At 38.8% G+C, this 26,357-nt stretch overlaps 1 protein-coding gene across 1 annotated transcript in view; it reads right to left on the bottom strand.

Annotated features, from left to right (window-relative positions):
* The window catches only part of AFF2 (ALF transcription elongation factor 2), a 775,685-nt gene that overhangs the window by 300,365 nt on the left and 448,963 nt on the right, over positions 1–26,357 (bottom strand). The window contains exons 5-7 of the mRNA XM_082263635.1: positions 20,490–20,576; positions 15,509–15,545; positions 14,090–14,141 (exon numbers count right to left, since the gene is read on the bottom strand). Of these exons, the coding sequence (XP_082119761.1) occupies positions 14,090–14,141; positions 15,509–15,545; positions 20,490–20,576 (176 nt within the window). The remainder of the gene's footprint in view (positions 1–14,089; positions 14,142–15,508; positions 15,546–20,489; positions 20,577–26,357) is intronic.

The raw sequence follows: 26,357 nt of genomic DNA, 5'->3' as shown, positions 1-26,357 counted from the left end.
TTATATTTGTAATATCACCGTGACAAAGGTAAGATTCAATCACTTACCAGACGTTGTGGGTCATGTGTGCCTTATAGCAGGTCTTAATTTTATTATATTATATTTTATTATATTTATTCACAAAATCAAATTTATTCACAAAAATATTTTTATTATTTATTTCACATATTTATAAATTAAACACGTGGCGCGTGGCATATGCACTAGTATATTCCTTACATAACATGTTATACAAGCTGTATACTCTCCACTTTACATTGTAGCAAAGTATAATTTCTTCAGTGTTGTCACATGAAAAGATATAATAAAATATTTACAAAAATGTAAGGGGTGTACTCACTTTTGTGAGTCACTGTAATTCCTGGTGAAATCAACACGTGTTTCCTAAAAAAGAACATGCTGATAGGGAAGAAAACTTAAAAATGTAAATATTGCTATTCATTTCCCTATAATGAAAACAAGTCGAAAGAAATGAGTGACACTTATGTGCTAAAAAAGGGAATTAAAATCATTGTAGTTGTCACTGCCTTGACACCATCTCAGTAAGATTCCCATAAGACTTTAAGAAGACCTCAGTCTTGCTGAATAAAATACTGTTTTCAAAAGTTGTAATAAAACAGGATCCCTCACTTAGCATAATTTGCATGTGAATATATGAACCTTTTCCATTCTGGACCTTGCTAAAAGTACCAGAGTGGTGTCTTGGGAACATCCTAAGGTGAAGAAACAGTCACTAGTTAGCATAATGATCAGTGCATGCTTCACAGGGTATGTGAAAATTAACATTTAAAAGAAATCCAGCAGCAGAAATTGAACATTGAGTTCTGAGCAATGATGGTTTAAGGTACAGGGATTGCTGCATTAGCCAGACACAGGAAGAAAAATATGTCATATGGGTAAAAATGATCTGTCTGTAGGTTAACAAGCATTCTCAAAAGACTTTTTAACTGACATGCTCTATAAGCAAGCATTTAAAACAAATGGATGTATTGCAAAGGAAGGTCTGGAAACCCATGCTAAGAAGTATACATTTTTTGGGGCAGGAGCACACAATAGTGACATTAACCAACCAATTATATTATTTTATATTATATCTAAAATTTGTTTTTCAAACTTACATTTAATAGGTTGCTATGGAGGCAATTGGGTTTCTGTATTCAAATTTGCTGACAAGAAACATGTTTGCTGCCGTTCCATCACCATTTTGGGACCTCTCCCTTCACTTCCTTATTTGTAGCCTAGGCCAGAATGAAATCTATTGTGCCTGAAGCCTCCTGGTATACCCATGTAATGTGGTCCTGGAGACTGCAGGGTACACTATGGTGCATGCACTCTTACATCTTTGAAAGTGCTGGCTATCTTTTCATGGCGTTTGAAGCCATCTATTCCTAATGATGCATGTGAATCATCATGGAGTCACTGCACAACCTGGAAGAGACAGCTGCTCCCCCGGTGATGTTAGAAGATAGCAACACAGAACTGGGTATGCTTCTGCAAAGAGGCGGATCCATAGAGAACACCATTGGATCGTCAAGCTTGTGAGTATGCTTTTGGGGAACAACTCAACTATACAGGCAAAAGTAGAGCATGGGGGGTTGTTAAGTTTCTTGTCAAGGTTAAAAGTGCACAGGTGCTTATTCTCCTATCCCTTTTTATTGCTTGAAGGAGTTGTAAAATCAGAAGGTTTTTTTTATCTTGATGCCTTCTGTGTGTAGCAGCCTCCTTCAGCCTGCCTAATACATACCCGTGCCCCATCTCTGTCCAGCGATGTCCGAGAGTCCCTCGGCCGTCCAAATTGGCACAGCCACAATGCTATTGGCTCCCGAAGCTGTCAATCAAAGTCAATTAGCCAATCAGGAGAGAGAGAGGGGGTGGGGTAGAACCATGTCTGAATGGATACATGGAGCTGCAGCTCGGCTCGGGTGCCCCCATAGCAATCTGCTTGCTGTGGGGGCACTTGACAGGAAGCCCTTCTTCAGGAGAAGAAAAAAGGACCTGAGTACCAGAGCAGGTAAGTATAACATGTTTGTTATTTAAAAAAAAAAAAAACTGACTTTACAATCACTTTAACATTTGGCAATTACCATGATTGCTAAGTGATTTCATAGGAGAAACTGAACACAGCTGAGCAACCAGCAGAATGCATCAAACAGAGTCATGAATGTGTTACAGGCATGCATGAAATGTCCATGTATGCATCAATCTAAAGAATAAAAATGTCTCTGACCTCACTCAGGACAATACAAATACAAATGACTGCTAAATGAAATTTGGGTGGCTAAATCCTGCTCTATCTCCTGCTCCTTTGAGCAACAAGTGGATGTACAAAAAATTTACACAGTTTAAAACTTGCTCGACACTGGAGATTTTCGACATTTGCCTTGAGTTTTAAATTGGAGAAAATGTATTGCCAAGATTATTTCACAGACAGTATTTCCTATTCAGATTTATGTGTTATTCTTTCTGTGATATTGCCATGCTGTGCATTCTGCTTGATTTACACATGCAAGGAGCCTGAATCCATATATATTTTCTTTTCTGTGAAGCTACGATACAACAGATCATCACTTCCCGGCTAATAAAAGTCACTTTATTGTTGCTGGGATCTTTCATGTGTGAAATCCATCATGGCCCATTATGAGAAGCCTGGGCATAAGAGCAGAAATGTGATAGTGCTGTAATATACGATCATGCTTCAGCTGAGTGCACCATTAGATGATACAGTACACATATGTGTTTCATGTTGCAGTTCTTTACACAATTAAAAAAACATACTTCCATGATTATCCTCTATACTGAAAGCACGGCTCATTTAGTAAACTGCAAACAAACACTGCTCCAAACGTATAAAAATTAAACAAGGAAATGTGTTATTGTTTATGTTTTATAGTATATAGCCAATGAAGTGTGATATATTTTATTACTGTGTCATACTAACCTAACACTGTTGTCTATGATTGGTAAAGCTTAAAGCTTCAGCCTACTCAATAAATATATCAAAGGAATTAGCAAGAGTTCAGAGGATATTGAGAAGAAGATTACCAGAACAAGAGGGCAGAGAGGTGACAACAGAAAAGCACTTGCAACATATTTTAGCTGGTCATCATCATTCACAGGAATTATGTTTTTGCAGGGATAAATCAAAATATGAAAGCCTGAGCAATGCATCTGATATTAACCACTTGCGGACCACTCTATAGCAGTTTTACTGCTACAGGGCTACATGTTTGCGTAAACCAATCAATATACACTTATACTATGTAGGACCGTTGATCACTGTTCCTACACCTCAAGCCACAGCCAATCACAGTTAGAAGCACACCCCTAGGGACACATTTAACCTCTCCCTCTCAAAAAAAAGTTAACCCCTTCACTGCCAGTGTCATTTTACAGTAACAGTGCATATGTATAGCACTGATTACTGTAGTAATGTCACCGGTAACCCCAAAAGTGTCAAAAATGTCAGTCAGGGTCCGATCTGTCCGTCGCAATGTCGCAGTCCCGCAAGAAAAATCGCAGATCGCCGCCATTACGCGTTAAAAAAAAACAACAAAAATTACAAAAATCTTTCCCTTAGTTAGTAAACGCAATAACTTTTGCGCAAACCAATCAAAATACGCTTTTTGCGTTTTTTTTTTACCAAAAATATGAAGCATAAAACAAATTGGCCTAAAATGTAAAAAAAATTTGATTTTTACTTCTTTTTGTGTGAATTTCATATAAAAAAATGTGAAAAATATTGTTATTTTTGCAAAATTGACGCTCTTTTTTTGTTTATAGCGCATGATCAAAAAATTGATTAAATACCACCAAAAGAAAGCTCTGTTTGTGGAAAAAAAAGGACGTCAAATTTGTTTAGGTACAGCGTCGCACGACCGCGCACTTGTCCGTTAAAGTCACGCAGTGCCAAATCGCAAAATAGGCCCTGGTCAGGAAGGGGGTAAAATCTTCCGGGGCTTAAGTGGTTAAATGTATAAAGAAATTTGATTATTTTTTTTAATTTTCATGGATATGTTTTATAGCCGAAAGTAAAAAGTATTGTTTTTTTTTTGTTTTTGTTTTTTCAAAATTGTCGGTCATTTTTTGTTTATAGCGCAAAAAAATATCAGATAACACCAAAACAAAGTTCTATTAGTGTGCAAAAAATGACATAGATTTATTTGCATTGCATAACCACGTAATTATCAGTTAAATTAAAGCAGTGCTGTATCGCAAAAAGGGGCCTGGTGATAAAGGGGAGTAAATCTTCTGGAGATCAAGTGGCTAATATGTTTAAAATGTAGAAATAGCAACATAAAGTAAAAAATATGTGAATTAATCATAAGGGAAAAGGTAAAGATTCCTCTAAAAAATTACCTTATGTCCATTCATACAACGCTTCACTGTTAGCCTCCCTGGAACGTTGGCCCCCCTCACTACAAACAGACTCAGGCCCTGACCCCTTCAACCTTGGCAAACAGATATCACAAGAAGTCTGAAAAAGCATAGCTGTGCTCTTGAGCACTTGTGGCATAAAACTAGGTCTCAGAAAGTTTTCAACCAATATAAATCAGCCCTCCAAAAATACAAATCCAGCCTCCTTACTGCCAAGCAGGCCTATTTTATCACTCTCATTAACAACTTATCATCCCGTCCCGGTCAACACTTCTCTGCCTTCAACTCTCTACTTCGTCCTCCACTGCCTCCACCTACTAACTCACATACTGCCCAGGAGATCGCCAATCACTTCAAACAGAAGAATTATACATTTTGTGAGGAGATGTATGCTGTTCAGATACCCTCCAAGCTTTACACTTTATGCCCACAGGTACAGTCATTACTTCCCTCAATCAACCCCACCACTATAGACGAGGTTGCTAAACTACTTGCTAACATCCAGCTAACCACCTTCCCTCTGCATCCTGTTCCCTCGCTAATGCTACGTTTACCCTCTGCCTCTATTCTACACTCTCTAACCCACATCTTCAATCTCTCTCTATTCTGGCATCTTTCCCAACTCTCTAAAACATGCACTATTCAGCTCCATACTTAAAAAGCCCTCACTGGACCCAACCAATCTTAACAACCTATGCCCTTGCAATAGCAACCCATTTCCTTGCTTCCCTTTTTATCCACACTCCTTGTACGTCTGGTCTACAACTGACTAAGCGACCAGCTTGCCAAAAATAGCCTTCTTGATCCCCTTCAGTCTGGATTTCTTCCTCAACACTCCACAGAAACTGTTCTTCTAAAACAAACAATCTACTAACAGCCAAATCCAATGGACACTATTCTGTACTCCTACTCCTGAACCTTTCTGCTCCCTTTGATATGGTTGACCACCCCCTCCTCCTCAAAAAACTCCACACCTTTGGTCTCCGTGTCTGTACTCTTCGCTGATTTTCTTCCTACTTATCCAGCCGCATCTTTAGCGTTACTTACTATTGTACTTCCGCTTCTCCTCTTCCTTTCTCTGTTGGAGTCCCCCAAGGTTCTGTTCTAGGAGCGCCCCAATTTTCAATCTATACCTCCTCTCTGGGTCAGATGATAGCTTCCCATGGCTTCCAATACCAACTCTATGCTGACGACACCCAAATCTATTTCTTTACCCCTCAGTATCCTCATGTATCACTAATTTACTAGCAGATATATCAGTCTATATGCCACACCACTTCCTTAAACTCAATCTATCCAAAACCGAACTTATAATATTTCCTCCACATGTATCCCTTCCCCTGATCTCTCTGTCAAAATCAATGGTGGAACTATCACCCCATCCCCGCATGCCAAGGTCCTTGGTGTAGTCCTGGACTCTGAATCCTCCTTTAAACCCCACGTCCAATCACTGTCCAAATCCTCAATCTCTGCAACATCTCCAAAATACGCCCTTTCTAACCATTGACACAACAAAACTCTTAACTCACTCCCTGGTCATCTCTCACCTCGACTACTGTGACTTTATTCTCATTGGTTTACCTTTACATAGGCTATCCCGCCCTTCAATCCATCATGAACGCTGCTGCCAGGCTCATCCACCTCACCAATCGCTCAGTGTCTGCTACTCCTCTCTGTCAATCCCTCCACTGGCTTCCGCTCACCCAACAAATTAAATCTAAAATACTAAAAACAACTTACAAAGCCATCCACAACTTAGCCCCCAGCTACATCACCTGCCTAGTCTCAAAATACCAACCTAATCAATCTCTTCGTTCCTCTTAAGACATCCTGCTCTCTATTTCTCTCGTCACCTTCTCCTATGCTCACCTCCAGGACTTTTCCAGAGCCTCTCCAATCCTATGGAACTCCTTACCCCAATCTGTCCGACTATCTCCTACTCTATTAGCTTTTAGACGTTCTCTGAAAACCCTCCTCTTCAGAGAAGCCTATCCTATCCACACCTAACAACTGTATTTTCATTTTCTCCACCCCCCACAGTTATTAGCTTTTGTTTCATTTGACCATCCCTTCTAGATTGTAAGCTCTAACGAGTAGGGCCCTCTGATTCCTCCTGTATTGAAATGTATTGTAACTGTGTTGTCTGCCCTCATGTTGTAAAGCTCTGCGCAAACTGTCGGCGCTATATAAATCCTGTATAAAATTATTAATAATATTCTACGTAAGTTATTAAACCAAGCTTTCCACTTCTGCAGTCCCCTCCCAACCTATAGCAGTACCCCCTCTTGTTGTTTTTGCAGGGCTAAGTGGTCTAAATCTATCCTCTAAGTGATATCAGATCTCACCAGCAGGTGCTTTTGCAGTACTCAGCAGTGGCTAAATCTGGAAACTGCAGTGGTTTGTGTGTTAGGTTGGGTGGACTGTGGTAATAAACCTAGAGATCACAGTTGTATAGATAATTCTCCTGGATATACCCTTTAATTGCAGTATACATTCAGAACAGTTTTGTTATCTAAAAGGTTACGTATTCAAATCTGTTGAGGGCACTGGAGTGACTGACAGTTCTGGACAGTAGCAGCTGAGAATTGCAAAGGCATTGTGTGTGTGAATTGCAAGTTTGTAGTTCATGCATGTCTATATATGAAGAAACCTTACTATGGGATTAACTTCTTTTGTTTGCTTCCTTTTGGTCAGTCAATTTTACCTTTGGAAGCCATTGATTTATCTGTTCAGTAAGTTAAAAAAATACATATTAATTGTGTCAGACATTTACAGCTGTCCTGTGTCCTGTGCACACTTCCTTTGTTATCACAAATAGTCCTCCCAGCTCTTAACTTGCACTATCCAACAGTTTATTCTGTGCTGTGGATATTAAGAGAATGGCAGGGTTTCAGTAATTTAACAACAAACTGGGCAAGGTGGACACCACTTTTTGAAATTTCAGTCCATCAAAAGGCATGTGGTGTCATTCCACAAAAGGATAACTATGAGATGAGTGCATTTATGGCAAATTGACAGTTATTTTTCTGTATTTGCAGGGACCATTTGTCTTCCAAGGTATGTTTATAAATGTCATGGTAGACAAGTGGTAAATCAACCTCACGGCTGCTGCAGCTGTGAACTTGAGATGGGCTTTACAGCAAAGGGCTTTCTGATAAAAAAGACACCTGTTCGCTTTTAGGGGCTCTCATTTTGGGTGCTTTAGAGTTTTGCAATTTCACAGGCATGCACACTTTTAAGACTTAATATGTTTGGTATCTATTTACTCGATACAACCCAATTTTTTATATCTTACCAAAATTGGGTATAAAATTGTGTTTGGAATTTTGATGGCAAAGGATGGTGGCGCTACTTCTGATATGGACTGGTCTGTAAGGTAACAGGCTGGAAGAAGTCTCTTAATAAGTACAATATAAAAATAAAGTGCTCTTGTGCTATGTGCAACATATAATTTAAACAGATATGGTAAATGGGTTGTGAGTATCAAAAACAATAGTGATAGTGCAATACATCCATGAGGCAGATAAATCTCTTACTAAATACCATATGAAATATAAAGTGCTCAAGTGCTACGTGCAACATATAATTTAAACAGATATGGTAAATAAATTGTGAAATATCAAAAGCAATGGAGATAAATTGATTAGTTCTTCTATCCAATTTCAACCAAAGTGCTACTGCTGTGTGCTGAAAAATGCAATCAGCCACGTTACTCTTTCAAAGGGGCTTTTGTGTCAAGGCAGTCTAAGAAAGATAAGTGATGCAAACTTGTGGTCCATTTGGTAGTGCTTGTGATGTGCCCAAGTGCATAAAAGGCATAAAAAGCATAAAAGGATGAAAGGAGGTGTGTGAGATGGCGGTGCTGTACTTTACTTTCACTTTGCTGTGCTCAGTGTGGTATTTCCGTGCCCCTATTGGAATTGCACTCACAGCAATGCTTTCCCTTGTGTTGGGGTAGCAGGCTTTGCACAGCAATATGGGTGATCCTGCGACTATCCCTCTATGCGTCCTGGTATAGATGGATGCCTCCACAATACACCGGAGCCCATGACGATGTTCCTGGGGTCCCTCAGATTGTGCCCCAAATAGAGAAAAGTAGACCGGCCATATTGTAGTATATTTATGTATTTTATTAATAAAAAGTAAATATCCACTCACAGTTTTAGTTTTCTCTTTCAAGCCGCTGGTGCGGCATGCAAACCGGATGTCCGGGTATGGATGCGTTCCAGGGTGCGGAACCACTCTAGCGGAAGTGACGGAGCGACGTATGAGCCATCTCTACGCATTTCGTCAGCATTGACGTCATCAGGAGCTACGTCACTCCATCTACACTCCCGCTATTTATATCATATTTAACTAGGCAACCCCACTGATAATCTACGTCGTGGCCATGTTGTTTATATGGTTACCACTGTGACCTTGTTTATCTGACTGTAGGCAACAGTAACAAAACACTAAGAAGCCAAAAAAAAACTGGGGATTGCCTGCAACTCAAAGAGCACTTTGAAGGACCTTATGGCCAAAGCTGGCATCAGATGAGGCCTGAACATTCACTGCGTAAAACCTGCAGAATATATGAAAAGAAGTGGCAAAAAAAAAACTATTGTTTTTGATCAGTAGTCTGATGCTGAAAAGAAGTACTCAAATACCTAGTAGAGTGCACCTTGACAGAAAAAGGTAGAACCTGATCTTTAAGAATGGTGGAACAAGAAGTAGCTTCACATGAAATCATGAATCATCTGCCGATAGCAGGAGAGGTTGGGTGACAATTGGGTGACATGTAAATGTAAGAGGACAGCACAGATGAACTGAGGGTAAACCCATGTGTCACTTGCAGTCAGTACAATGGGCAAGGCACTTCCTGAATGCTGAATAGCAAGAATAACAGTGTGGAGAAAAAGTAGTCTTGATTGAAGAAATATCTAGCAAAAAAAATAAAAAATCAGACCTTTATCAGCAGAGCAGGAGAAAAAGGTGTCTATCCTTTAGGACATTAGCTGGGGCATACTTTGAGTAGATTTACACAAGGTTGGCCACATTTTTTTTAAATACCATTATGCATCTGTTTAAACCAACGATCTCAGACTTCCTGTGTCCCTCAATGAACAAGAATAAAAAAAGAATAGTGTAGGAGTATGGAGAGTCAAGAACAGGTCCTCATTGTGAAACAATTAGATTGATTTACTAAAGGATTAGTGGCTGTTCAATTAGCAAAGTGAATGTTAACTTTGAAAAATGTATTGCAAATCAAATTATTGGCTGACTGAAGTGGTGTGCTGGTGTATTGGATAGCCTTTCTTCCTAGCAGCATACCTAGTATGTATGAATGTGAGTTAGGAACCTTAGATTGCAAGCTCCTTGAGGGCAGGCACTGATGTGAATGTATAATACATGTGTAAATTGAAAGTGCTACATAAGTACCTGTAATAAAAAAGTGAACACTGCTTCATTTCACTGCTTGCAAGAAGCCTTGCTTCCTTCTGGTAAATTCACATCTATTTATTAATTTTAAAATGTAACTGGGTTCCACATTTAAGTTTGTTTTTTTTTTCATTTGTTACAATCCAGCCAGTTAAACATGGCCTTAGTAGTGTTTGCTAACATATTACTTACAGGTTTTAGTGCAGATCTAACAACTAAAACTTTTGCATGAGCAGAAGTTTATCAATAACAGCTGAGCTGCTTATTCATTAAATCACATTCCCCAGCTTTATCTTCCCATGAGCATCTCTGTGCTTTCCGACTTATAATAATGAACTGTACAGTTATAACATCATGTACTAATATATACCGCATTGTACTCTTGGTGCTGTCAAAGTAAACAACATAGAACTAAGTTAGTATAAAAACCCTGGGGAAGATAGAACAAAAGCAAAAAGTAGCAAAAAGAAGTAATGAACAGGAACTATGCTAGCAGTTCTTAATCACTTACTGACCAGCCGCCGTACATATACTGCGACAGGCCGCTCGTTCCCGCAAAACGACGTACCTGTACATCACTCCACGGGACCACGATTGGTGGCACGCAAGTGTGCGCCCATTTGCCACAAGGAAGCTGATTTGCAGGTCCAGCAGCCGCGATTGCCGCCGGGCACCCGCGATTGCTTCCCGTGGAGACAGAACGGCGGTCTGCCCTTCTAAACACGGCAAACCACTGTTCTGTCACAGATGAACACAGGACTCCTGTGTTCCTCTTATCTAGGAACACAGGTCCATGTGTTCATTCCATAAGTCCATCCCCCACACAGTTAGAAAGCACCCCCTAGGGACACATTTGAACCTTTGATCACCCCTGGTGTTAACCCCTTCCCTGCCAGTGTTATTAATGCAGTAACATTGCATATTTTTAGCACTGATTACTGTAGTAAGGTCACTGTTCCCCCCCAAAAGTGTCAAAAATGTCAGTTAGGTGTCCGATTGGTCCGCCACAATGTTGCAGTCCCACTAAACATTTATTGGGATTTTTTTACTAAAATATGTGGCAGAATACAAATTGGCCCAAAATGATGTAAAAATGTAATTTTTATTTACTTTTTTTTATTTATTGGAAATGTTATATAGCAGAAAGTAAAAAATATTGTTTTTTTTTCAGAATTGTCACTCTTTTTTTGTTTATAGCCCAAAAATATATATGGTAGGGAATATTTAAGATACAATTCAGTTTATTTTTTCATGCTTGCTTCCCATTTGAAGATTCCTACCCAATTCCTGTTTTTGTGACAATTCAACAATTTGCATTGTACCAGACCTAATGCTCACTAGAACCCTAAATAAGTTGAAATCTCTCAGAGGTTCTAACCCTTCCACATATTATCCAAAACTAAAATAAAATTCTTAACTTTACCTACACTTTAAAGTTAATGTGGTTGTAAAGTCAGAGGGTTTTTTTTTTTTTATCTTAATGCATTCTTTGCATTAACATACAAAGCCTTCTGTATGCAGCAGCCCCTCTCAATCCCCCTAATACTTACCTGAGCCCCGTCTATATCCAGAAGTGTCTCAGCAGCCTCGAACTCCCCTCAATGGCAGAGACAGCAGCGCAGCGTCATGGGCTCCCGCTGCTGTCATTCAAAGTCAGCCAAAGAGGAGAGGAAGGGGGTGGGGCCAGGTTGTAGCTCCATGCCTGAATTGACACAGGGAGCTGTGGCTCGGCTCGGGTTCCCCCATAGCAACCTGCTTGCAGTGGGGGCACTCAACAGGAAGGAGGAGCCAGGAGCACCAAAGAGGGACCCGAGAAGAGGAGGATCTGGGCTGCTCTGTGCAAAATCACAGCATAGAGTAGGTAAGTATAACATGTTTGTTATTTTTAACTAAAAAAACAGCGGCCAAACCCACTCCTTTATGCAAACTCACCTATTAGACACTACCATGGTAGATAGTTTAAGTGGGGGTAGCAGATATACATTACTAAACATCCATAGCGTGGAAACACACAAACAAACCACATATATTCTGAGTTAACTGTATACACTTTATCAGATGCCTGATAAAGGGGTCTGGCGTGGCTCCAAAATATTGCACGTGCCCTGTTGTGATATGATCTTTTTGCAATAAAAGTTTTGGACTGCAATGCAAGATCTAAGGTGTGCTGGCAAACATGTATATTTATCAGCTTGTATACCTGTCCTGCTGGTCAGGGGGAGATTGTGTATATTTATCTGCTTGTATACCTGTACTGCTGGTCAGTGGGAGATTGTGTATATTTATCTGCTTGTATACCTGTCCTGCTGGTCTGTGGGAGATTGTGTATATTTATCTGCTTGTATACCTGTCCTATCGGTCAGTGGGAGGTTGTGTATATTTATCTGCTTGTATACCTGTCCTGCTGGTCAGTGGGAGATTGTGTATATTTATCTGCTTGTATACCTGTCCTGCTGGTCAGTGGGAGATTGTGTATATTTATCTGCTTGTATACCTGTCCTATCGGTCAGTGGGAGGTTGTGTATATTTATCTGCTTGTATACCTGTCCTGCTGGTCAGTGGGAGATTGTGTATATTTATCTGCTTGTATACCTGTCCTGCTGGTTAGTGGGAGATTGTGTATATTTATCTGCTTGTATACCTGTCCTGCTGGTCAGTGGGAGATTGTGTATATTTATCTGCTTGTATACCTGTCCTGCTGGTTAGTGGGAGATTGTGTATATTTATCTGCTTGTATACCTGTCCTGCTGGTCAGTGGGAGATTGTGTATATTTATCTGCTTGTATACCTGTCCTGTTGGTCAGTGGGAGATTGTGTATATTTATCTGCTTGTATACCTGTTCTGTTGGTCAGTGGGAGATTGTGTATATTTATCTTCTTGTATACCTGTCCTGTTGGTCAGTGGGAGATTGTGTATATTTATCTGCTTGTATACCTGTCCTGCTGGTCAGTGGGAGATTGTGTATATTTATCTGCTTGTATACCTGTCCTGTTGGTCAGTGGGAGATTGTGTATATTTATCTGCTTGTATACCTGTCCTGTTGGTCAGTGGGAGATTGTGTATATTTATCTGCTTGTATACCTGTCCTGCTGGTCAGTGGGAGATTGTGTATATTTATCTGCTTGTATACCTGTCCTGCTGGTCAGTGGGAGATTGTGTATATTTATCTGCTTGTATACCTGTCCTGTTGGTCAGTGGGAGATTGTGTATATTTATCTGCTTGTATACCTGTCCTGTTGGTCAGTGGGAGATTGTGTATATTTATCTGCTTGTATACCTGTCCTGCTGGTCAGTGGGAGACTCTCTACTGCTATAGCTATTGGACTATGAGCCTGACTCCAGACCACGGCAGGATAACTCTAGTCAACAGAAAATCATCAGTAAAACTACCTATTGTCAATGTATGTCAATCTGGTATATTTTTATGTGACCTTTAGCAGTCTCTATACAGAACTGAGCCTCCTCATTGACATCATGCATTTTGAGAACTGGTGGCCTTAGATAATGGAAGGCTTTAATTGGTTCAGTCACCCTGATTCTAGTGGATTGTCTACAGAGATCCCAAAGCTTTCCAGCAGCTTAACCAGTAATTACCCAAGAAGAAAGTTCTTGGGCTCTTGGAATGCCTTGGCCTCCTAAAAATGACTCTAATTTATCTTTTCAGTTTCTGGGCTACTGTTTTTGCCCTTCCTTTACAGCTAAGCATTAGCAGGTTTCTGATGCAAGAAATTGCTTGTATTCTATAGTCACATACCATTTTGTGTGGTTAATGATCAATTGTAGAACCTCAGTTTTTACTATTGCTAACTTAATTTCTCCCCTCTATGTTGTGCCCTCTTGACGACTTTATATTGTTTATAAAAATATTATGCATAAAAATCTCAATAAAAACATATTCATACAATTATGGCACTCTCAAAGTACATTAAAAACTGGGAAAAAGAGGCCAGACTCTACACACTCTAGGTTTTTTCTTCACATAATTATACTTTCCTATATACTAGAGATCTTTATACCAAATCTGACTGCAAACACTGTAAAGGGTGTGTCTAAGACTAGGCCACCTGCTCCAGACCATAAAACTTTTATACCGCACTCTGAGCCTAGTTTCATTTTGCTCAAGCTTAGCTCCATTTTTGCTAAGCATATACATTTATATTTCTTGGAAAAAACTGTGTATTGTTGTAGTTAAGTGAGGCATATGAACATTTAATTTTAATAAGAAAACGGATTCAAAATGGATTTGTAGCTAAATGTTAGAGAGCAATGAAAAAAAAATTAGTAATAACTTACGATTTCTGTGGAGCGGATTTCACTGCAGACTTGTTTGTAACATCACAACGTTCTAAAAAAGAAAATATGCATATTAAAACATAATTCACTTGATAATGCATCATTCACGGGGGGGTTATTTACTAAAGGCAACTCCATTGTTCACTTGGAAGTGTACTTGGAAGCGCAGTCACTGTAGACCTGAAGGGGACATCCAAGAAGAATAAAAATCAGCATTTTTGCTTGCACATGATTGGATGATAGAAATCAGCAGAGTTTTCCCTCATTTCAGATCTTCCTCTCAGATCTACAGTGACTGCACTTCCAAGTGTACTTGAAGTGCACTTGTAGTGCACAGTGGATTTACCTTTGGCAAATCAACTCCACTGTCTCTATATATGTTTGTCTCATTTTGCCAGATCCACATCATTTGTTCTTGGAACACTGTACTGTCAATGTCAATGACCAAGAGCTATGCTCTTTCCTCCTCCTACATATTCCACTACAGATGCTTTATTTCTCATCGATCAAAGAAATAAATATGGCCGTACAACAGTTGCAGCAGATACTTGGGGCAAATATATACTTTTCATAAGTAAGTCTGCACAGTTATAGTAAGTTCAATTGAATGCAAAGGCAATTTCTAAAGTTTTGTATTAAGTGTGGAAGGGTTTGACCCTGTGGTTTGTGTGACATTACTACAAAAATCAGTGCTAAAAATATGCGCTATTACTGTACTAATTACACTTGCAGGGAAGGGGTTAAGAACAGAGACAATCAAAAGGTTAAGTGTGCTCCTAGGGAGTGCTTTCTAACTGTGTGTGGGGGTGTACTCAATAGATGAACACAGAGACCTGTGTTCCTCTGTGACAGAACGGCGGTCTGCCTTGTTTACATACATTCTGTCTCTATGGGGAAAGATCGCAGGTGGCTGGCGGACATTGCCGCACGCGCCCCCCCCCCCCCCCCCCCCCACTGTCTATTACATGAATAGGTACGTAGTTTCGTGTAATAGAGCCAACCTACCTCAGTAAAACTACGGTGGCTGGTGGGCAAGAGGTTAAACAATAAAATTAGTTGAGGACCATTAGGAAAACAGCTTTGAGAAATAAAACGCTACAAGTATTGCATATACATTGTGTTACAAGTGAAAATCAGAGCTGTGTCTCTAAAAAACACCACAAAGCAGTGACTTTGAAAAAAGTAAAGGTTAGGTATTATAAAGCTTTTAACACTGCCACTGCATAAAAAGAAAAGAAAAGAAAAGCATAGCATGAAAAGCCGTATGAAACAAGGACAATATTATTCCATTTCTATTTAACTCCTGGCAAATGTTTAATGCTGTTCTCTACTGATTGTACTAATAAAACAAACATCTTGCCCCACAAATTGCATTGTAATCCAGTACAATATGATTAAACAGGCAAGCAAAAGACATACTTTGAATGCTGTATCCTGAGGTCAGATGTTGCGTGTCCTGTAAAAATAAACATAAATAAATCAAACCTATAAGCCCCATATCATTTAGATATAAAGATTTAGGTCACATAGCCAAAGGCTTGAGTATATATCTCAATCACATTTTAACCTTATCTAAAATTCATAAGAATTGAGCAGAGATTAAATGATAAGGAGAAATAACTAACACATCGAAGGATATTACTATTTACTGTTTCAAACATAAATTATTCCCTGTCTGCCTAACAATATAGAGTCATAACTATCTCAAATGCATTGGCAAATTGGTAAATTGATGATTTTCCATTAGGGCTTCAGCATGCTATATTTACGCTTTATTTTGCATTAACAGAACAATAAATAATTCTGTATACATTCCTTATTATACCAAAGTTTTATACAAATAATAGTTAATAAAATACAAAATAATAATAAAAAAAGTTTATTCAATTTTTTTAGGTTGGAATATAGGGGGAATGGGTGAAGTCTTTGTCAACTTTATATTGTCTTCCATGTCTTCTTGAGAAATGTGTAAATAGCTCCCCAATGGTGATATAGACAGCATTAAATACAAGACAGAGGTGGTACACCTTCCCAACTCCAGAAAATGCTTTATTACTGTCTGTGTTACAATTAAAGAGATTTCCTTTTGCTTCCTGAAGATGCATGGAGGTGCAAAATGCATTGAGGCTGTGCTGTTGTCACTTCCGGTTTATCCATGATGTCACTTATAGGTCTGTGGAACGCACACCGGCTCAGGAACAGTGAGCGGTGGGGCAGTGGTACTGATTGAGGGCTGCTGGTGTTGGTGCCTCTCAGGCACCCCACAAATGTGAGTTGATAATAATTTTTATATTTGATTCCTCATTTAATAAACATACTATACCATGAGAATATTATCTTTTTGGGCTTTTGGTTTGTGCCATTAACACAATAGGATCTGTTTTGGAGCACATGGTGGTACTAGATCCATTCCATCCCTTTGGTCATCTGGTTGTGTCCTCTGAGCTTGTGAGGCCTCTAGGGGCTATCTATGGTCAGTGAGTAAGTAATTTTGCCATGCATGCTGGAGCATTTGGTCAGATTTAAAGAAGAATCACTCATCATTAGTTTTTTTTTTCTGTAGCAACAACATGTATAGTTTGCCTTATGGACCACACAAATATTTTTTAACAACCTTCAGTCTTACTTTCCCGATTTATGCAGCAGTTGTATATGATGCCGCATTTACTATTCAACAACCATTTACCTCATATTCTAGTGGTCTATTTCTATACCACAGTAATAGGACACTCTAGGATCAATTAGGTAAAAGCCAGGTAATCACTTTCATTTTATGATATCACTCAGCTCAGCTTTGTATGAGGTTTTGGGTGAATGATAAGGATTTGTTTAACCACTTCAATACAGGACACAGGGCCGAGAGTGGCTGTTTTGGGGCGCTGTCATATGGCGTCATCCCAGAACGAGATCCGCACCACTTCACCGTCATTTGTGGCAAGTCGCTAAGGTTAAGGTTAAGGGGTAGATTTAGGGTCTAGGTTGATGAGTTAGGTTTAGCTTAAAGGTAAATTTAAAGGCTCCCCACTGATCTATTTTGTTCTGACAGTGGGACAGCCCCCCCCCCCCACCAGAGCACACCAGTCAGTGCTTGTAGCCATTGGCTGCCAGCTCTGATGAGATGCTGATCGGATGCCAGTTTTCTAGCATGCCTGTTCGACAGCTTTTCTCGGACAGGCTGATGTACACATGGGTCGAATGTCAGCTGCTTTCTGTTGAACCAGCCGATACCGGCCAATATTTCACCCATGTGTACCAGGCTTTACTTTCACTGAGCCCATTTCTATACATTAGACATGTTTTTAGCCCTGGAGCCTAGAAGAGGGATTTTTAAATAATACTGATGTTCAGTCTTGCCCTGAGGCTTGATTCACACGTGTGCAACTTAAAAATCAGGTGACTTCCATTGTACTCTTACCCTGTGACTTCATGAGATGTTAATGCGATTTGATGCAACTTTGGGTGAATGCGACTTTGTTTTGACTTTGGCTTTGACCAATGTGATCATTTTGTTTTCACTCTACAAAGTTGTTAGACATGTGCAGAAAATAAAAATATGTTTAGTTTTGTTTGGTTTCATTATTTTCTAATGAAGTCCAAATTTTCAGAAAGATTTGAATTCGCATTGGTTGAAAATTGATCGACCAATGTATGATGATTATCTGTTTGTGAAGGAGCTGGCTGGAAATCCAACCACCACATCCTTAACAACCAATGATTCATCAGCTGTCAGTGGGTTTCCCTCCCATATGGAAGAAAAATGTATTTCCAATATATTTAGGGAAAAATTATTTTGAAATATATTGAATATGGCCAAAATTGTAGCATTTCAAATATATTTCCAATATATTTGGGATAAAAAATTTAAGAAATATATTGAATATGGCCAAAATTGTAGCATTTCAAATATATTTCCAATATATTTGGTAAAAATAAAAAATGTTTTTTTAAAATATATTTTTAATATATTTTTCTTCCATGTGGGCTACCAAAGCACCTTTTCCCCATGTTGATGGGGACAAGAGTCTCTTCCCCACAACCCTGGCCGGTGGTTTTTGACAATTCCTTTATTAAAAATTAAAAAAAATGTAGATCCAAAGTCAATCACGCCACCTGTCACCACGCCGTTACCGAAAAAGAAAAAAAACAAAGAAGGCTCCCACCATCTGCCAGCAAAATCCCCTGACAGCTCTTAAACAACTAAGAGGTCCCCTCAATGACCCTTGACATTGAGGGGACCCCTTGTGACATTTTTATTCTTTTTTTGTGTCAGTGGTAGCAGCGGGTACAGTTATTGAAGATGGATCTACACCGGGGGACTTTTTTTTCATTTTCATTTTTTAGATATTGGAATTGTCAAAAACTGCCCACTGTCATTTCTTACACTACACTTTTTTGTGGTGAATGAGTAGGCGTACTTACTATGTACTCCCTACTCATTCACTTGGGGGGAGGGAACCTGAGGGCCCCCTTGTTAAAGGGGGATTTCAGATTCAGATAAGCCCCTCGCCATCAGGCCCCCATAACCACAGCCAGAGTTGTGGGGAAGAGGCCCTTGTCCCCATCAACATGGAGACAAGGTGTTTTGGGGGGCAAAGCCCCCCTGCCCCAAAACACCCCCCCATGTTGAGGGCATGTGGTGTTGTATGATTCAGGATTGGGGTGCTTGCTCACCCCCTTTCTGGACTTGCCAGGCTGCATGCTCGGATAAGGGTATGGTATGAATTTTGGATGGGAACCCTACACTTTTTTTTTTATCTTGTTGTGGGGTTCCCCTTAAAATGCAAACCAGATGCGAATGACCTGATTTTTATTAAGGGGACCCCACGCATTTTTCTTTTTTTTAATTGCCAGCATTCTTTTTGCAAGTCAAACACAAGTGCCATCTAAATTGCATCTATATTATGCAGGTGCAACTTTCATGCAACTTTTGAGGGTTTACATTAAGGTCTGTTGACCTTAAGTCGCATGAAAGTCAGACAAAAGTAGTGCAGGACCTGCCTTGAAGTCGCAAATATAGGAACGGTCATCATAAGAAAGCATGGGGTGTGACTTATCATGCGCCTTTTGGGTCCAAAGCTGCATGATAAGTCACACAAGTGTGAATGGGCTCTGAGCAGCCTCAAAAGACTACAAGTAGGTGGGCTGCTCCTTAATGTGTGACAGCATTGTAGGTTTCAGTAAGGCACATCCAAGACTTTTTATTATGCAGCCTAAAAGTAAGTGCTGGGTGCTATACCAACCTCTAAATCATACCTAATATAAACACTCAATCAAAATATAGAAAAGACATATCTATTCTGCTCGTAAAAAAATATATGTGAGTGGGTATCTACCCACTCACCACAAGAATTATAAATGTGATAAATGAGTAACTGCCCCTTTAAATGCCCAATGGCTCTAAAGTATAATAAATATGATGAAGAGGGGTGCTAGCCCAATATGTGTAACAAAATCCTGCGATAGTGAAAATGCATACATTATTGCAATGTTTTCAAATGACCATGCAGTCCTAATCATTGAGATAGCCGTGCACTTATATTATGAGTCCAATCACCAAAACATTCCTGGGTGAATACAGTGTAGTGCTTCCAAAAAACTTCCTCCAAACCACCAAATGTGCTCCACCATGTGCTAGTAATGTATTGCACTCACCAGATCAAACAAATCAACAGGCACATTATTACACATTAATAACACACAGATGCATACGTACCTCAATATGTTGACTGCAGCCTATGGGGATTGTTTGCATCCAACACTGCAAGTCCTCTGCTCCTGGCTGTGCCTATGCAGTAGAGCCCCAAAGAGGTCTATGGAACTCACTTCGCCATATCTCCTGGCCAAAAAGGAGGTATACAGGCCCCATAATCTACTATAGGGCTCTACTGTGCAGGTGCAGTCAGGAGACAGAGGACTTTCAGCACAGTATGTAAACAATCCCCGCAAGCCATGGCCATCACATCGAGGTAGGTATGCATCTCTGGAGGAGGGGAAAAGGTTATAAGGGGCAATCGGAAAAAAAAGGTAAAAAAGGTAAAAAAAGGGGCAAAAGGGGCCAGCAGTATAACTGCACTTATCCTTTTAGGGTTTGTGAAAATTGTTTTATTAGTACTTTGTTAATGCACACTGCAACATTTATGGAGCTGTGACTGCCCTCATTCTTTACTTCCAAAATGTTTGTGATGGCTCCTCTACCGGAAGAGGGATAGTTAATGATTTTTCATAAATAATTTAATTACCATACTGAGCATACAAGCTTCATGGGTATTCACATGAATAGATGAGCCCTAGCAAATGCCCTTTCCGTCTAAATTTTAATGCATCCTACTAAACCAAACAAATCTGCTTTTAAATAATAAAATATCTTTTTATTCTGTGTAAAAAAAAAATGTTAACTTACTTTGCTGGGAATGGGAAACTTGGACTGCTCAGTTTTACAGGGGGTGTGAATTGCTGTCAGAGGTGGCGGCCATGAATGTGTCATTTCCTGTTTGGTAAGAAAATAGACATTAGATGCATTACATGAGGTTAATCATAAAAGCTTAAATTCATTACCAGCACAAAACAACTGTGTTGGATTCTCATCAAACAGTTAGTATAAGTATCTGAAAGACATGCTCAATGTGCTACTAAAAACTTTGCATGTCACTGCAAAAAATAAGGATCCCATCACCTTCCTCCAATTGAATTATTACATGCATATTTGGATGTCATTTTGCTTACTAAGAAAGGTGTTAAAGTGTATCTAAACCCAAATACAAAACAATTGAGATATTACACTTTACAAGATTTTAGATATGGCAGCTATATTAATTTTGGTATTTTCACCTGGAGCTCCAGCCAGTAATACAAATCTGCCCTAGGGTGGAAACACTCACTCATCATACTGTATCTATGGAGAAATATAATTCCACTTTTGCAGCCAAATTAATTTTTGTTACTTGTTCCCTTTAGCATAGCATAGCTTTTTAAAAAAAATACATAAACATTGAAGCACACTTTTTTTAGATGATCTTTTCTGGAAGCTCCAGCACTTAAAAATCCTACTTAGTTCTTTATGTCTATATGAAACATGGGGATCTGTGTTTGCCACAATTAAATCTGTTTTGCGTTGTCAGATCTCCATTATCAGTTGTAGACTAGATTTGGGCACTTTCTATCATAACTAAGGTATAAAGATTTAGAAGCTTGCCCTCTTCATTGTATGTTGAAGAATAACTGAAAACAATTTGTTTTACTGTTTTTTTAGAGTGGCGGGGGAAAGAATGCCTCTCAGGTTTTTATTGCTGTCCAACGGGGATTTACATTCTTTAATTGCCTGGTGACTGTTATCACTGAAAGTGAAAGAAAATCACATTTTTCATTAAATTGCCAAATTTTGATTGGTCAAGCAGAACAGTAATGGAGGGATAACTATCAGATATTCTGCCTTTTTCAATCAGGGTGCCTACTGGGCTCTTCAGGGATGCTTTGGCTAAAATTAGCTGAAAATTGCCACAAATTGTCCTAAAATTGTATACAAGCCAATAGGTGGATCAAGCCCAAGTCACAGGTTTTCATTGGTTTGTATTGTACAACATTAAAAAATTGGGAACTGTGCAGGCCAGCTGCCAGTGTCCTAACAATCACTGATGTCATTGGTTGATAGGAAGGATGTTGGGCACCTGCACTGTCAGCACTGAGGTCATGTTAACTGTGTGGGGAAAAAAAAAAAAACAGAAAAACAGAGGAGGGAGAAATGTGGAATATCAATACCAGTGTGCAAAAATCTACTTGCTTTGAAAGAATAAATCACCTTGAATGTTGACTGTTCTATGTGCTTGGATGCTGCTGCAATAGGTACAACTTTAATTTTAGTTTTTTACATATCAGAAGGGAGTACCTCAAGATTAGCCAAAATTTTAAAGGGTGCCTTGAGTGGAAAAAGGTAGAAAAACACTGCTCTAGAGCCTCAATACCAACTTCAAACCCTTTGGCACTTTTTGTGCAGCTATCTAAGTGACTTCTTTTTCTTTTTCTCTGTTACTTTTGCTTATTCTGCTCATCCCTTTTCTCAGCTTATGTTTTTATAATGGACTTCGTGGAGAAGAATTTAAGTTGTGGCATGAGGCATTTTTAATTTTAAGGAGGCTGCATGGAAATCAAAAAAGGGTGCATTTATTTGTAAAGAGGCTGTAGGAGTAGTGATCTCTAGTAGCTTCATATGATGCATTATCAGTCAATGGCCATATACCATGCCCCACAATCTCTGGTCATCTCCTGTAGCATGTCTAAAATCTCTGCCAGTTTCTGTAGCATTATATTCACTGAATATTATGTGTGGCCCCAGAGGTGGCATTTGAGGCCTGTTATATAAAGTTACCAGACTGCCACTGCTCTAGAAAATTATTTATCATGGGACAGAAGGCTGCACCATTCTATCTTAACATACACATGGCTATAAATACTTACCAATCATAAAAGACTATAGAAATAGAAATGGCTGCGGCACTTTATTGGTTTAATGTAAATAAACAAATCTTTAATAATTCCAAGAAGCATCAAAAAAATAATATCAAATAATCCGCATATTGCTTAGTCAAAGGACTCAAGCAAAATATAATTCAAAGTAATTATAATCAAAGTCCCCCCTTGAATCAAGGGTGACATACCACATAAAAGTGCCTGCAACAAGGGTGGGAGGGAGGGGAGCTCGCCAACGGTCCCAGTCAAATGCAGAGACCCCTTGACTGAGCCACCCTTTTATAGAGGGATACATGAAATTCAAGAAAGGCATGTGTATCTCAAGCCTTCCCGCCACAAATACACGCAACAGGTTCTGGCCCCATTCTTAAAAGGGCAACAGCCCTAAATAACCTCGATAGAAAAATACATATTTAAAAAACAATAGCTACTGTATATTATATGGCATCCCCTGTCTCATGTGTGTGGGCCCCAATTCTGTGCCCCCTTTTCATTCTCATGACCATTTCATGGTCATGATTAATGTATTCCTAATATTCCACCATTTAAATGGAAAAAGATCTTCAAAGAAACCACAGCACAAGAGATATTTCTGCAATTACTTTATCGTTACTGTGTAAAGACACATTAAAATATCTCCAAACCTAAACAAGTGGTGAAGCATACAGAGAAGATCAGAAGTTTAATGCAAGACCAGTCTTTTGTCAGAACAATGACCTGCATTTGTTTTCATATGGGGAAGAACTAACATCTGCTGCCAAGATCTAATATAGAATCACTAAATACAATATACTGTCAAGGATAGAAAAACTGAGCTGTCCTTGTCCATTACTTTTCTGCTCAATAGTTTAATAGAATATTAGTGAATTTTAATTTGACTCTAAATTCTGAGAAAAAAAATAATTTATGGTACCTCCAGAAGTACAAACCCTTACTTCATTTTTATTGTCATTAGTGTCATTTTTTGATGCAATATATAAAAATTGTCTGTCTGTAACTTACAGGAAAACAGTAGCTAATACAAAATGTCTAACATGACCTTGGAAAAAAATAGAAGAACTAATAGACTAAAGATCAGTGAATTCACTTGGTTGCAGCAAACTGGCATGTCTTAAAGTGGTTTGTGGCTCTTTGGTAAAATCTTTTATTCACATCCTTCCTTCCTTCTTTTAACATAACATATTTAGCCAAGATATTATGAAATAATCCATAAAAAGGTTCATTTTCATATCTTTGCCTGGCCAGTCTTAAAGCAGAATTGCAGGCATATTTTTTTTCACAGCTACATTCTTACCAATCAATGTAAGCATTCTCTGATTGGATGAGTGGAGAGGTGGGGTGGTGATGTCATGATCTCCACCTCGGCCTATCAGAGAATGTCTTGTATCCATTGGGAAAAATCCAAAGTGTTCTCTAAATGGAACCCATGCCAGGTGAGCTACATCGCTGTGTTTACTATGCTGCCGGGGAGCACAGAAGATAACAAGGATCACTATAATAGTGGTGGCTACGACAGTAGCTTCCATAGGAATTAGATAGGCATGAAACATGCATACATACATTGGTCCAAGCTAGAGCAATGTCACTGAGCAAAAGAATAGATACCTAGAATTCAGATTAAATTACTTTGCTGAAAAGGCTATTTAGGGCTCTTTCACACGGACGTTCCATATGTCCGTAAATCATCCTATTTTTTTGCGGATGATATACAGACATGATGAATGTCTATGGGATTGCGGATGTCTGCGAATTTTCGTCCTTTCAGTTCTGTTCCGTTTTTTGGAACGGAACAGAACCCTATTTTTGTTCCATTTAAAAAACGGAACTAATGCAAAATCAGATGTCAGCGGTGTCATCCGCTGACATCCGCAATGCCCATAGACATACGTTATGTCCGTATATCATCTGAAAATGGATGGGATGATATGCGGACTTACGGAGCATCCGTGTCCGTAAAAAAAAAAAAAAAGTGCTGCAGCGGACAAAAAAACCAGAGCGGTCGTGTGAAAGAGGCCTAACAGAGAAATTCACACAACTGAATGAGTCAGAGAAGTGACTCAATAAAAAGGTTGTATTCTTTCCATCTACTATTATAAGTTCACCTCCCTCACTTCAGAGGCAATTTAACACGGGAATAGGAAATAATGTGTATGTCTTTAAATTTGTACTCAAGAGCAGATGCATTCCATTGAAAAAGTTCATGTGAAATAAACTATATCAAACAGATTTCAGTTTGCCATCCTCAGTCCAGTAAATGTATTTGAAATTGCTCTTTGTGTTATTCAGAAAGCCCATACATCAGTTCTGTGAATAGACATATGGCATTAATGAGCCAATCACATATAAAGTTCAAAGAGTGCTCCAACAACACATACATGTGTACAATATAGTATAACAAAACAAGGATTTTTGTGGTCATAGATCTACAAAATGTTCCATTTATATGCATTTTGATGCACTGCAAGTAGGTTATCCATCTTTTTTTTTCTTTCCAGTGAGACAGCCAAATATTTGACAATTAAATTTGAAGTAGGCCAAACACAACTCAACATGTGTAATGGTTTAAAGTGGAATTGGGTGGATGTCAAGTCACTGTATAAAAGCTGGCCTTGATTTATTTCCACATTACTTGAACTTTACATAATTCTAAAATCATGTCAACTGATCCACAAGATATTTGGATTAGAGGGCCAGAAAGCACTATTTTTATCATGCTAAAGATTAAACAAATACTTGATATCCACCAACTTGCTGGCTCCCATGTTAACAAAGTTTTTAGATGAAGTAATATCGGCATCTCCCTCTAAGCATAATGTTCAAAAGCTATGTAATTAGTTGCACATGTTTTAGTTATTGCAGTTGGTCATGCGCCTTGTGCTCAGTTAAGAAGGCAATGTTTTGTTATTACAAGCCCTCGGGTACATACAAAAACTAGCAAATATTTTGAACAGATTCACTTATTTTTTTTCTTCCTATCTCTCAGGAAAAAAAAGTACACAGAGTTACAAAAAGACCCTTGAACGGAATAAATTGAGGTACAGTATAAAACTAAACTGAATATTTTACACTGAACAAAAAGTACTGAAGCTAATCTGAGAATTCCTGACAGAAAATGTTTTGCAAATGTTATACAGTTTTAGAATGATTGCCTGCAGCGATGTCCTTGCAAGCCACCTGGAGGTCCCTTAGTGGCAAATAAAAATGATATCAAAATTGAAAAAGCCTATTTTACAAGCGTACTTTGCACTTAGGTTTTCGGTGTGAAAAAAAAGTGTAGCAGGGGGTGCCACCATTGGTTTGATGTGTTTTAAATGTACATTTTTGTTTGAAAAATTACATATAACAAAGCCTATATTTACTTGAATAATGTTTGTGGAGGAAACATTTTAATACTCCCTAAATTTAACTGCTAAACGTTCATGGATTACTTTAATAGAATACCTTTTTTTATCATGTTGAGACAAAGAAAAGTTTTTTTTTTTTTTTTTTCATTCAACCACCAGTCTTAGTCATTAATTACAATTGACACTATAGTATATTTTAAGCAAGGAGATATTTTAATTTATTGCTTTACCCAAAATTACATATATTTTTAGACTGAGTAAAGAATGGCTAGAACTGATGCCATTTTGTATTGCTGCTTGTATCCCCTTGGTAGATTTTTCTTCACTTCTTTTCTGTTGACATCTGTTTACACCCATTCCAGTTTATTTCAACAGACCTGGATGGAACCTTGTTCTGTTTAAAAAAAAAATGACCTAAATGGACATGGATAAAAATGTTTATCCGTTTACATCTGTTTGCC

This window comes from Pelophylax lessonae, assembly GCF_965119305.1.
Source record: "Pelophylax lessonae genome assembly, chromosome: 7".
NCBI classification, from domain to species: domain Eukaryota; kingdom Metazoa; phylum Chordata; class Amphibia; order Anura; family Ranidae; genus Pelophylax; species Pelophylax lessonae.
The sequence above is the reverse complement of the archived record's forward strand: the minus strand, read 5'-3'. Positions and strand labels throughout refer to the sequence as shown.